The sequence below is a fragment of the Lytechinus variegatus genome, chromosome 12 (assembly GCF_018143015.1).
Source record: "Lytechinus variegatus isolate NC3 chromosome 12, Lvar_3.0, whole genome shotgun sequence".
Lineage (NCBI taxonomy): Eukaryota > Metazoa > Echinodermata > Echinoidea > Temnopleuroida > Toxopneustidae > Lytechinus > Lytechinus variegatus.
This window is the reverse complement of record NC_054751.1, coordinates 28,788,332-28,803,187: the sequence shown is the minus strand read 5'-3', so window position 1 is coordinate 28,803,187 and position 14,856 is coordinate 28,788,332. Positions and strand designations below refer to the sequence as shown.

The 14,856-nt window shown below is 35.6% G+C and overlaps 1 protein-coding gene across 1 annotated transcript in view; it reads right to left on the bottom strand.

Annotated features, from left to right (window-relative positions):
* Positions 1-14,856, bottom strand: part of LOC121425361 (protein RRP5 homolog) — a 31,469-nt gene that overhangs the window by 5,263 nt on the left and 11,350 nt on the right. Inside the window, exons 9-19 of the mRNA XM_041621387.1 lie at positions 14,401-14,523; positions 13,543-13,642; positions 12,964-13,109; positions 11,991-12,075; positions 10,461-10,647; positions 9,394-9,574; positions 8,063-8,248; positions 5,779-5,892; positions 3,592-3,686; positions 2,707-2,810; positions 1,885-2,082 (exon numbers count right to left, since the gene is read on the bottom strand). Coding sequence (XP_041477321.1) covers positions 1,885-2,082; positions 2,707-2,810; positions 3,592-3,686; positions 5,779-5,892; positions 8,063-8,248; positions 9,394-9,574; positions 10,461-10,647; positions 11,991-12,075; positions 12,964-13,109; positions 13,543-13,642; positions 14,401-14,523 — 1,519 coding nt within the window. The remainder of the gene's footprint in view (positions 1-1,884; positions 2,083-2,706; positions 2,811-3,591; positions 3,687-5,778; positions 5,893-8,062; positions 8,249-9,393; positions 9,575-10,460; positions 10,648-11,990; positions 12,076-12,963; positions 13,110-13,542; positions 13,643-14,400; positions 14,524-14,856) is intronic.

Sequence of the window (14,856 nt, the reverse complement as noted above, 5' to 3'; positions counted from 1 at the left end):
ATTTCAGACAATTCACACAGCACATATTGAATTGTGTATGTATTAAACTAACTGGAACATTTCTTGTAATATTGACAAGTGGACTTTGCTCGAGTTTCAGCACATTCCATTGCAATAGTCCAGGGCTTGTCTGCTTTGAAAAACCTTTCACACAAATTAAGTGGTCTGAAAGTGCAGACTACAATTACTTGTGCACAGAGGGCCTTTGCTCAGGCAAGCAAGTTTTATATGTTTTGTGGGTTAAGATCCATGTTTTTTATCAAATTTTTAATTAGGGTCTGTGCCTGCAGAATATCAAGACCTATGCTTCTTTCATAACAAGTTCTTCCAGAAGTAGCAGAAGATCAATCTCCAACAAAGATCTATCTTCACTTGTTCTACAAGCAGATGGTCTAATTCTCAGATTGTCCATCACCTTTGAATCATAGCTAAATCTCCTTGGTAACTTATGGGATAACTGCCATTGAACCCCTTTTATACTATTTTTCCTATGAGGCAGGACTAATTATAATAATAAATAATAGTCAGTTCTTGTCTAGCGCATAACACATTATGAATTACATCTCTATGCGCTTCCAAAGGACTTGGATATTATTACCCTGGCTGTAGCTCAAGCAGCTTTTATGCACTTGGCATTTCAAGGAATTAATTCCTGCCAAGTACCCATACCTCACCTGGGTTGAGTGCAGCACAATGTGGATTGATTTTTTGAAGGAAACTACGCCATGGCTGGAATTTGAACCTACGACCCTCTGTTTCAAAGTCCAGAGACTAATCCACTGGGCCACAAAACTCCACGACTAAAAACCATTTCCACAAGGGAAGTTGGACAACCTTACGCTGAATCTATACATGTAGGTCCATTTGAATCCCTGTTTACATCTAGAAAATTGCATACCCAAGGTCAAAAAAGATGTTAACTGTCTCTCTCAATGGTCAGTCACTAAGTACAGTAAGTGCTAAGTGCTTCAAATTCCTGACCACTCTCATTAATCTAATGGCCAAGGTCCCAATTTAGACTTTAAAGAAGTTAACGTTTTGCAAGTGGTCTAGAAAAAGTGCAGACTATCTGTGTCATGTTTTGGACATTGATTTTATCAGGTACACTTCACAATCTGTTCTTTGGACTAGCATTCGTCCATAACTACTGACAAACTGCTCCAAGTTGACAAAGATAGGTTTGACATAGGTTTGCATTGACAGCTCGAGCAAGGTTGTCTTGATTAGGCCAGAGTCCGCCCTGAGATTACCTTTAGTGGTCTGAGCTAGGTTTGCTAAACAGTGACCTAAGGTGGGTTTGATGTGTTTACATCAAATTTCTTCCCAACCTTGAGGTTTGTCCAGGGCCATCGTTGGGTATAGGATTTTATAGATGTAACACAGGTTTTCATCTCATGCTTGGATGGTTTAAAGGTAAATGCCAGTTTTGGTTACGATATCAAAATGAGTTCGTACAGATTCCAATGAAATGACCACCAAAGTGTCTGTTTATATAAATAAAAAATATGTGCCAAAGGATTCTGGAAGAAATTGTGTAATTGCCGAGAAATTAGCAAATAAGCACATGATTCGGGTCAAGCGTCGGGCCGACATTCAAAGCAATAATAATACACTGTCCCACTTATCTGTGTTGGTGATCTTCAGTGTGAACATTTTTCAGCGTAGATTTCAAGATTTCACAAAGTTCACTTTATGTAACTGTTTCAGATCTAGATCCTTGATGATATACTGACAATTAAGCCTGGTTTTACAGACTATCTCATTAACCCAGTGTTTACTGCATCTTTAACCCTACAATATGTACTTCTTTTTGCAACTTGTAAAATGGATAGGAAGTAGATCAAATATAGAGAATGGTAAAAATAAGTTTTAAGAATATTTTACCTCATCTTCTTTCTCTACCTCCTCCTCATCCTCTTCGTCATCGCTGTCATCATCATCATCATCACTGTCATTGCTTCCTCTTGACTTCTTTGGTGTTGTTGTTTTTGTTGGTTTTGAAGTGGTATTGTCCCAGCTGAACCCTGATGATATTTGCAGTCTCGGAGTGTCCGTGTCTGACTTCTTAGAGACTGTCACGATCTGTATGACAGATCAATGAAAAATTAAACCTAGTTCTGGGGTTGTTTCATGAAGATTTAAGTTTCACTAAAAATCATACTTACAAAGATCATTTCATTTTTCAAACATCTTTCATTCTAATAAAATTTTTTAAAAATGAATTAGTCTACCAAAGCCTGATCATACATTACTTGTATCACACTTTTAACTTCCAAGAACTTTCATCAGATAACTGTCATTCCGATATACGAACCTGAACCAAATTTGTCAGTTTATTAGTTACTGAATAAAGACTTCTACTAGAGCCTGATCTGAAATTATCACAACTTAAAGTTCCATGAACTTTTATCAGATGACTGTCATTCCTATATACAATCATCAACCAATTTTTTAGTTTATTAGTTACATGTATTAGATAAAGACTTCTACTTCTATGATGATACTCAGCACGATCCATAAAGGTTGCAAAGCTATAGAACTTGGGTGCTAATTTGCAGTGTGTGCTTGTTACTTATTATTGGTACTACCACTACTACTGTGTATAGGACTATTACCACAATCAAACAATGCCCAGTACTACTAAAAGTACCGTGCATACGACTACTACTACTATATCAAAGCCCAGATGTCATTATTGACATTTACCTCAGCTTCTGCATCACTGAAAGGATCTGCCTCTCCAAGTCCGCTATCATTTCCATCTTCCTTTGACCTTTGACCTTTCTTTTTGCCATCCTTTTTCCTCTTTTCTGTATAAGAAAGATAAAACCCATTAAACCATCTTGCAATAGAAAAGGCATATACTTAGAGCAAATACCCCAGGGGTACTGAAGTAAATGAAAATCACAATGGAATATGAAGTAAAGTAAAGACAGCAATTTCTATTTTGCCCTTCCAGGATATAAACCTTAAAACTGTTACAATATCACTTCATTTAGAAACCCATGAAGAAACTCAATACTGTCATTCAACAATATCAAATAAAATGAACATTTTTTTAAATCCTTGATACATGTAATATAATTGTATAAATGAATGTATTAAGAAGCTGAAGACTTGAGATGAGACTATTAAGGCTACTGGTCCAAATATTCATTACTGAATGGCACAAATATTCACTGCTGAATGATATGAGTATTACAAACTAAAACAACAACTATATGCCCTTTAAAGAAAAGTCAATCTACATTTAACTCATTGCTAAGCTTTGTGTCAATCTTTTGAATAAAATGAGACTGCAACAATAATCTTCATAGGCAATTGCAAGTGTTGCGATAGTCCAGATTGGACGTTGATATATGGACACTCTCTTTCCCAATGCCAACAGAGAGGGCCTCCTGACTCCCTTGGCACTTGGTTAGAAATTGGAAGTCAGGAGGCCCTCTGTTTCAGGATTGGCACTGGGTTAGGGACTGGGAGTTAGGAGGCCCTCTATGTTAGCATTGGGAATGAGAGCACTGTCCCATATGGACTAGTGTTGCGATTGACAGTGACTGTGGCATAACAGGGACCAGGGGTGCAGGTCCATACCTGCTTTCTTCCTTTGGTCCTCTGGGACAGGGTCTTCTAGTCCTGTGTCTTTGCTGGAGGATGAGAGCTCTATCTTACCAGACTCCTTGTCAACACTTGACAGAAAGCAAAATAAGAAAAAAAATAGGAATTAAGGCAAGCATGTACTACTAAGTTTGAATCAAATACTTATGAGCAGTTCTAGCTTGAAGAAATGGTACTCATACATTATCAAAGAATCATACTCCAGTATTCAAACAGGGTGTGATTCACAAGGAGTGTGACCGAGAGTCGCACTTGAATTTCAGTTGCGTGCAGGATATACCAATGAAAGCGCACGGAACGCGCACCACCGCTATCCATCAATCAGATTGCGCATTAAATAACAAATATGCGTTGGCATCAAAGTATTGGAGATGTGAACCAGGTCATGATTCAGCCAACCTAGAGGAGACAAAATTTTGAAGTGAATACAGAGGCTTAAAGGACAAGTCCACCCCAACAAAAACTTATTTGAATAGAAAGAGAAAAATTCAACAAGCATAACACTGAAAATTTCATCAAAATCGGATGTAAAAGAAGACAGTTATGACATTTCAAAATTTCGCTTCATTTCACAAAAACAGTTATATGAACAAGCCAGCTTCATCCAAATGAGAGAGTTGATGATGTCATTCACTCACTATTTCTTTTGTTTTTTATTGTTTGAAATATGACATATTTTGATTTTCTCGTCACTGTCATGAGAAATGAAGTTTCATTCCTCCCTGAACACGTGGAATTCCATTATATTAACATTTTGTGCTTCAGGCAAGGAGGTCCTAATCGTCAAATTCGTAAAAATTGAAATATTGTTTAACTCATTGAGTGCTTCGTGCACGCTACGTTTCCTACTATTACATGCCACACTCGTGCTCGCACGCCTACTATTGATTGCTTTGTGCTTGCATTGTTTCCTACCCTCGCCTGCTTCGTGCATGATGCGCACATTCGGAATTACAATCATTGTTTCGCCGTTTTGCATTGTATTGCGCATCGCATGCACGCCGTAATTAGCACTATTGTGTGCAGTGCGAACTCTGCTTTCTGACAGATCAACTTACACGGTTTACATTCGACTTTTTCGAGTATTTCTACATTTTTTTACAAGATATGGCTCCGCCTCTGAGAGGGAAGAGACCTAGGTCTTTTGATCCATACAAAACACAAAATGGAAATACTTGATACAACTCATATTTTAGCAGTAAAGATAATAACCAATTCATATAATGAGGACACCATTATAAGGAGTATGAAATTTCCTACAACTTTACTACACAATATTTTGTGGATAAACTAATCGTTAGAGAGTTACAAGCAATTGTAATCATGACTATTGAAAGGAGTGAATACTGCTCGCGATCCCCAAATCAATGTGGCACAGGGGGGGTTTGTGGCTGGCACAGGGGATTAGCATCGGATTAGCACTGTGGCATTGGGTTAGTAGTGTGCGTGGCATGTTAAGAGTTAATTCAAACAATAAAAAAAAAAGAAATAGTGACATCATCAACTCTCTCATTTGGATGTAACTGGCTCGTTCATATAACTATTTTGTTAAAAATAAGCGAAACTTTGAAATATCATAAATTTTACGTCCGATTTTGATGAAATCTTCAGCATTGTGCTTATCTGATTTTTCTCTATTGATTCAAATCAACATTTTTGTGAGGTGGACTTGACCTTAAGTCTGCGTTCAGAGGCACTTAACCATAAGTATCCAAGACTCTACAGTATAATTCACATTTAACTCTGTGAACCTCCCCCAATTCTTGCGGGGTTTATCACCCACATTTAACATTCAGTTACATACACGATGAATGTGATGAAATCTCTTTGAATAGGTGCAGAGTGAAACTGCACTTAACTACGTCACGAAACAGACATGACATGGTGTCAAAGTGCGATCCTAGTTTAAACGTCCAAAACTATCACCAGGGCCCATAACACAAAGGTTAGCGATTAATTGCTCACTTTAAATCACAATTCTGATTGGCTCCTCATCAGTCTACTGAGCAAAATGTGCATGCAACGATGTTCTTGATAGGCCGATTCATTTAGTGATTAATCAATGATCTTCATGTCACTGGGACAAGATAATTTTATGAAACAAGAAAATTAACGAAGATAATCAGTTACTATCCCTAATTAATATTTTACTAAATCTCTTACCTCAGGACCTTCATTGAGAGAAGTTTGCCGACGGTGAATACCACCGACGGCTCTTTCACAAAGAAAGCAGATAGCTTCTTCAGAAGGATGCGCCCCTGAATGTTACGTGACAGGCTGCAGAAAACAAAAATCAATTCCAAATATACAAATGAAAGTACTACTTTGCAGCTCAAAGTTTTAAAGGGGAAGTTCACCCTGACAAAAAGTTTATTGTAAAAATAGCAGAAAAAATAATAAAAAATATTGCCGAAGGTTTGAGAAAAATTCATCAAATAATTGAAAAGTTATTAGAATTTCAATTATTTGATATGTGACGTCATATGCGAGCAGCATTCCTACATAGCGAATGTTAAAAAATCAATGAAATGTCATTTTCTCAGAAAATTGAAAATGGTTTTCACTGTAACTTTTGTATATCAATAGACAAATCATTTCACACCCGATCATGAAAAGAAAACAAAATTAAGTCATCAGGAACCATACAAAATTTGAAATTCATACATTTTATATTACATAACACATGGGGCAGCTGCTCGTTTATGACGTCACAAATCCAAAATTTTGAACTCTAATAACTTTCTTACTCTTTAACGGATTTTCCTCAAACCTTCACCAATATTTTTTACTATTTTTTCTGCTATTTTTACAACAAACTTTTCTTCAGGGTGAACTTCCCCTTTAAAGAAAAAATCTACAAGGACAAAGTAAAGGTAACTTAATAGATTCTACATTATGGTGAAACACAACAACATACAACAAAACTATGCAGATTTTGTGACCGATTGTCACTATTTTCACATCTTCATAGTCAAGTTCATGATTTCGGTTGCACATTTTGAGACTTTTGGCAGCTAATCTTACAAGTTAGGTCACAGTTTTGGCACTTTCATCTCTGATAAAGAGCATAAGCAAATGGCACAACAGCATAGCCAACTCATTACATAGCCCAATTTAGGATACCTACATGTAAAACTTTTTTTGTGAAGTTCCATGAAGACTATAACAAACAGCATATTTGAAATGACAGAATTTCACAAACAATTTTGAAGTCAACTTTGTCAATGCTCTTACTTTTTGGTAAACTGTAGTAAGCTCAAAATACCAAGTTTCAGCTTACATTGTTTGTTTCTGAATATGTTTATTGTCTTGTTTCCCCTGCTTTCATGATGCAAATATTATTTCTGTTATCATTTTCAGACTGCTACGAAAAATTTAGTGTAAAATGAGCTCATGGATTGAGCCTGCCAATGTAAAAGATTTGTGTAACATCAGGCTTTCCAAGATTAACTTACAAATTTGGACTAGAAGTTTAAGCCTGAAAATTTGAGTGTGCATGTATAGCACATGTATAAAATGGTAATATCATTTGATGATTTCTTGAAACTGGGCTATATATTATTTGTTAGTGCTGATTTTGAGTTTTATTTGAATGGTTAAAGGTTAAATAGTTTAAAGAAATTGTTCAACAGCTTGACTATTCCTTTTTTTTTTAAATATAGTTAGTGCTGATTTTGTGTTTTATTTGAATGGTTAAAGGTTAAATAGTTTAAAGAAATTGTTCAACAGCTTGACTATTCCTTTTTTTTTTAAATATATTTTAAGTGAAAATACTTTTGAAAACAAAAGGATTAGTCAAGCTTTTCGACAATTTCAATGAACTAATAATTACCCTTATAACCATTCTTATAAAAAGAACAGAATTAACACCAACAAATTATAAAATTAGGTCAGTTTTAATAAAACTGTAACAATTACAATTATTACAAGTAGCACATGTATACTAGATAGACAACATTCAGGTGGTCTTAAACTTTTGCATGTGATGGTAAACTCATCTTCACAATACAATCTACATGTATGTTACTAAATAGGTTCATTATTGCGGATTGAAATAATCGCTAGAGGGTATTCATTTGTCTCGCAATCTACTATGGTCAACAAGGAAATTCGTGATCACTCTCGCAAAAAGTGTTCACAAGCTTACAAGTTCACGAGCTTTCGAGTGCTGCTGCAACTCTTTATCAACTCTTTATCACTTGATAAAGAGTTGCAGCCGCACTCGAAAGCTCGTGAACTTGTAAGCTAGTGAACACTTTTTGCGAGAGTGATCACAAATTTCCTAGAAAGCCAGTGAACACTTTTTGCGAGAGTGATCACGAATTGCCTTGTTGACCACAGTAGATTGCAAGACAAATGAATACCTTCTAGCGATTACATGTATGTTGTTTACATTATCTACATCCAATCAGGCTTGGAGTGTTATATTACAATATACTATTATTACCTGACAAAGACTCCCTTGTCTGAGCAATGCCTGACATAGCCTCTGATGACTTGACCTTTCTTGAGGTCACCTGCAGTTTTAATCTCAGGGTCATATCCTGAGGGCGGGGTATCTTTCTTGATCCGAGAAGGTCTCATGGAGATGACGAATCCTTGCTTATCCTTGCAAGTTTCAAGTATACAGCATCTACCATAAATCAGAAGTATGAAAATACTTAACTACTTGAAACCATACAGTTTGAACTCTATTTAGTTTTGGTAAATCTTTCTAGCATATTCATTGGACAGTTTAAAGTGAATGTCCATCATAACAGAGTGAACAGTTCACAAAAGAAACTGAAGTGTAGTAAAACTGATTAATCAACTAAGTAAAATTAAACAATAAAACTTGTAAATTCCTTTAAAAATCAAATATAATAGTTTTATCATATTCAGGTTTGGATTATTTTGTGAATTAAAGATGTAAATTAGTAAACTATTCATATCAGAGGGCTACCTTTTCTTTTGTATTTTACCATAAGAAACCTGAATTGTTTTAAATGTATGCATATATGCATAAAGAATCACTCCAATGTATCAAAATAATTTACACTAAAGTTGATTCTACGCATGTGAAAATACACGCTTCCCATGGTTTTGCAGAAAAATTAAATATTTGTTTTTTTCATACACTGTAAGAGAATACAAAGGAAAAAACTGAGATAACAATCCCATTCCCTTAGACCAAGGAGGTATTTGAGTAAATCTTGTTTTGGAAACAAAAGTAGACTTCAAACTGCCACAACTGTAATGTTCAGCCCAATTTTGATAAAATTCACATATTGGCTTTTGACATCTACATGACAGCAGTCTCAGGGCCTTGTCTTCCAAAGTCTTGTGATTAATCCGATCAATTGCAACCATGGAAAGGCAGCAAAGTCAACATAAGAAATGCTTGTTTGCTCAAATTTTTTTTATAGATATGAATATATATCCATAAATTCATTGATTTCTTGACAATTTGGTGTGTTCTCCTTTGTTCACATGGGACATTTTGCAAATATACCCGTATAAAAAATTATGACACTGATGGATTTCCATAGAATTTCGATTGATTGGATCAATCGTAACTTTGTAAGACAGGGCCCAGGTTAAAGTATCCTTTTACTTTCAATAATATATTTTTCAAAAGGGGGAGGGCACACTTCTCTTTTAACGGCAATTTTACATATTAAAAAATGTAATTGTGCCTCTCAAAAGGGGGGGGGGTGCATGGGTCAGCTTTGCCCCCCTTTGATGGAGCCACCCTACCAAAAGAAGACTCGTTAATACATAAATGAATAAATAAGCTACCTGTGATACATCTGATGCTCAAATCTTTCCAGTGGGTTTTCTTGGTAGATGTCATCGATGTCCGTCAAAAACGCGGAACCATGATGGCCAAAGGGAAGCTGGACATGAACCTTGTTCTCCCGGATATTGGTCACTTTACAATTGACAACTGAACCAACTTCAAAAGTAGTTTCTGAAGACCCTGTAGTAAAAAATATAATAATAATAATAATGATAACAAAAATGATAATGATAATAATGATGAAAATAATAATAACAATAAAGATACTACTAATAATAATAATCATCATTATAATAATAATACCAATAATAATAATAATGATAATAATAATAATGATAACAGGCATTTCTATTGTGCAATCTATCTAGAAATAATCTATTCCAAGGTTCATTGTTTGTTATCATGAGCTGCAGGGTACCCATTCACCTCACCTGTGTTGAGTACAGCACAGTGTGGATAAATTTCTTGCTGAAGTAAATCATACCATGGTTGGGCTTCAAACCCAAGTCCCTCTGATTGAGAGACAAGTGTCATAACCACTAGACCATCACGCCCCCAAAATATGACTTAACAATTTCTCAGTGAGCATAGTATGAGTGGAGGCCCAAGAGAAAGAAATATTCTAATAGTAATAAACCGCTTTTATATACATGAACCGCTTATTACATCGAAAAGACATGTCTAAGCACTTCACAAATAGATTATTACCCTGTTAATCAGATCCCCAAAAGCCCACAGTGTATGCACTTTCTCTACTCCCTGGGGAGCATTCCTCAATTCTCAGATCATGAATTTCAATGTGAGCCTTTTCTATTACTGCGTCATCACAGAACATTATAAATGGGCAATTCCATAAAATAAGCAACGTTTTTGTACATCTCATCTCCATTGCCCTATGCAGGTGTTTTTAAGTAATCTTGCACTATAATTAGTTTGATAGTTAACGCTTGAAATATATCTGAAAATCAAAGAATAAAACTTGCCAAGTGCTCCATCTGCAAAGAAATAAAAGAAATCATAAAATTGAATTGATGAAATTAAAATTAAAATTAAAAAACACTCTTACCACTCATAGATAACTCTAACAGTTTGTGTTTGCTATCCTGTCTCACGACCTTTGCCCTACGAGCCTGACCTGGTTTAAAGTACGACTCTGGGTTCTCAAGGTTGGAGGCGTGCCTGGAGAAGTTCAGACGATGGACCTTGCCTCCAAGAGATCGATTGACGTAAACCCACAAGATATCATTGTCGAGCTGTGGAAATATTCATTATGTATGGTTATAACTTCATTTGGCTAAAGAAACACAATTAAGACAGAACTGCACATAATTACACAATGGCCTATGAAAGTCTAGACAGAAAAAGTTAAAATAACTGGCCAAAGCCCTGTGTCCTGGTATTCTGAGAGAATGTAGATGTACAATGGGTCATTGATTACACAAATAATGAACAGAATACTTCATGAGGTGAAGAATGATATTATCCATTCAACAAAGCGTAGCCGAGTTAAACTCGGCTATGCTTTGTTGAATGGATCATTATTTCATCTTTTACCAAATGAAGTATTCTGTTTTTTGCACGAATGAAAAAACATTTATTATTTGGTTTATATGACACATAAAATGATTTTTTTTCATATGAAATTCATGAATTTTGATGCAAAACATGCTCATGCAGTGCGAGTTTGGTCTGTTGATTGTTAAGTCATTACAACATGCGCACTGCTGGTGCATGAGCGGCAGTCTTGGTGCAAAGGACAAAATCGTATGGAGCTAAAATTGCACGATGAATGGATCCAAAATTGCACGGTTGATGACGTTATTGAAAAATTGGGCTGAATAATCGATATCGAACAACCAATCAAATGACAGGCTGTTCTAAACGTAACAGGGTTCCCAGCTTTTCAAGAAAACAAAATTCCCTGATTTTTTTCCGACTATTCTCTGATGAAGTTTAAAATTTCCTGATAATTATTTAAACCTATTCCCATTTTCGCATGTTTTTTAAACTGTTACAGTGAATTACATGTATTTTCAGTATAAAAACAATAGTTAGTACCACCATAACCAGCCATTCAATGGATGTTGTTTTGATATGCAACAAACTATAACAAAGTCTGACTGACTACCATGCTTTCGACTGTTGGGCCGATCAAAATTCCTGATTTTTTCCTCATTTGAGGCATATTCCCAGATTTGAGGTACAGTATTTCATATCAAATTCCCTGATTTTTCCCTGACTGGAAAAAAATTGAAATCATTTTCCATGATAGTGATTTCCCTGATGGGCTGGGAACCCTGACATATGCAAAATCATCATCATTGATATATATAGGCAGGATTTAATGCCTACCGCATTACACAGATTGAAAGTAATGTACAGGTGATTAATATGAAACTCATTCTCAAAGGGTTAATTTTATGAGAGTTTTTATTCATTGTCAACACAATATTATTATAAGTTTTAAAACCGTACAAAAGCATAATGGAGATATATCACACCCAGCTAACTAGTCAAATTTGAAAAAATTCACATGATATAATAAAAGTTTTGTGAAAATCAGAGTGATAAAGTAATAATTCTGTATAAAACTTACTCTGTTGATGATACAAGTTACAGCTTGTCCAGTTTGGAATGAAGTTACATCACACTCTGTAGGTGTACTGTCTGATTCCATCATACTAACAATAAAAATAACACAATAAAAAAAAAAAAAGTTAATCGAATGCAAAATGAGATTTGCTAAGCTCTTAAATGAACACACATGGTACGGTTAAATAATAATTTTTACCCAATTATTTAATAAATCTATAATGCTACCTAAAAAAATTTACTGGCAAAGCATTAAAAACAATATCAAATACATTGCTTGCTTCTACTTAGATTAAGGGTCTAATTATGAAAAGTTTTGAAGGGTTTATTTTCTTGTATTTTGAAGAAGAAAATGACTCATATTGACTCTTCCTGTCTGATCAATGACATGAAGTACATGTAAAAACAATAGAAATGCTGAGATGAAAGGGATACAAGGGGGGGGGTGTCAGAGAGAAAGAGAGTAGGAAATAAAAAAAAACAGAGTTTTATTAAAAAAAAGAGTGTCAAGGAAAGAGAGAAATGCAGATTGCTATACACTCCCCCCCCCGTCCTGCAAGCATAAAAAATACTGTTCCCCCCTCTCTCTCTATGGAATATCTTTCCCTCCTCCTTTTCTACTCTGCCATCTATAGCTTTCTCACTCCGTCCATTTTCTTCCTTGCCCCTCTTCTCTTCACTTGTCTGCTCCCGATTTCTCTCCTCCTTAGTCCTATGTAACACTCTGTATTTTCATTGTATCTATTTTTATCTTGTAAACAATGTAATTGAGTCTACAGGCCGCTATGATCAGTGAATAAAACCATACTACTACTACTTTTGTATCGAGAGAGAGAGGCAGACAGACAGACATACACACACACACACACACACACACACACAAACTCACACATCTAAAGGGCTACTAGTACAGGCAGAGAAGGAGAGAGAAGGAAAAAATCTCATTCTGAACTAAAAGACAAAGATAAATCACAAACCTTTTTCGGGTACTCAATTCAAGGAGCGACAAAGCACCATCCCCATGAGATATAGCCAGATGTTGTGCTCTTTTACCATGGCGATAACCTATGACCTTTGCCTTGACCTTCTGTCCAATGCTGAAGTGTTCCAGTGGAAAAGATCCCTTAATAACACAAAGTGATAAAAAAACCACATTTTTGAATAAAAATAGGGAATACATATATATCTACATACAGTACGTTATCACGCCCTTCGCATGATGAAACTGGGGGAATGAGGGGGAGGGGGGTTCACAAAGATTTAAGTATGACTTAGATTCATACATGACATGAAATGCGCAATCTTATTGATCAGTACGCAGCAGTGCGCGTCCTCTTGGCATGATCTGACCAAAGCGGTCACGGCATTTAATAACGCATCCAACTAGGTCTTAAAGTGCAACTCTAAGTTATACTTAAATCTTTTTAAAACACCCTCTGGAGGAAATCATTTGCTTTGTAAAGCAGTTTTGATGATGAAAATAAAAACATCATAATGACATCTTCATGGCAGAATAAAAAAGATTTCTCTCTTTATCTTCCTTCGTTTCAACTCACAGATTTCATTGTATCTAATACTTCAGTAGCATGTATCCTTCCATAGCCTCGGCCATCGGTGATCTCAACATTTGCTTGGGTTTCCTTGACTGATTTCACACTGCAAAATGACAAATCGACACATGAGGGCGCTATTCACAAAAGTTTATGTGTAATATATTTTGACAGGCAAGTTAAATGTATAACTAGATAGATACTGTATATTTAATTATTGACGTGAATCAATTTTATCTCAAATGCCTCATGATAACATATCAAGGAGAACATTATGACTAACACGGGATTTAATAATAATTAGCGGATTTAGACTTCCCTATTGCTTCATGTAAGAGGTCCACAATCATTTGATTTCTTCTGCAGAATGGAACACTGTTAAACGTGAAAGCAAGAACTGAAATATTGACAATAATACCAGTCACATTTCCTCTACAGCGGCCATACGGCAAATAAAAAACAGCTGTTTTATTCATTTTTATTCAAACCACCTATATGTAGCTGGTAAAAAAACAGTTAAAACAGCAGTTTTTCACTCGCGGTAAGGCGGCCGTAGGGGAAATGTTACTGCATGCATGTTAATGCATCATATAACATCCTATATATGCATATGGCTAATAACTTCACAACATTTTCTGGTTTGGTTCAATTATATATTATTTTGCTCTAGCGATTTAGTCATTCGTGCGATTTGGCTCCGATGAGTGCATGTCGAAAAGCTTCAGTACAGTGTATGTCCGTTTTTAAGGCTATTTTACGATTTTGCGGTACCAAACACTTATTTATTCACAACATTAATTCTAGAAAGACATTTGAAACTATCGAGAGTATGATAAGATTTCAGCAGAGAATAAGTGTACTTACACAGCATCCACAATCTGTCCAATCAATTTCTTGGCGTTATCATGGACAGCGGCTGATCTGCGTGCTTTTTCTTGCTTCGTCTTTCCTTTCACCATAGCTACTAAGAATCTTCCATCAACAAAGCTGCACATTCATGAGGCAAAGCGAGAGAATATTTTTTAAAATCTGTATTTTTTTCCTATCACAGTGCAAAAAACTGTACATGATGGGAAAAACTGCCATTTTGTAGCTGATTTGTAACTGTCTGATTTTCAAAACCCTACGGACAAGTCCACATAAAAAAAATCAGTGTTTTCTGGTCGTCTTTTAAAAGGGCTGGAAAAAAACTTACATGCATAAAAGAAAGAGAAATTGGCTACAATACAGCAAGTTGCCCTCTATGCATTTGAATTCAATCCTGTAAAACAATTAGTTCATTAGTTTCGTCGCAATCGCGCGATCGTCGGCCGAGATAAT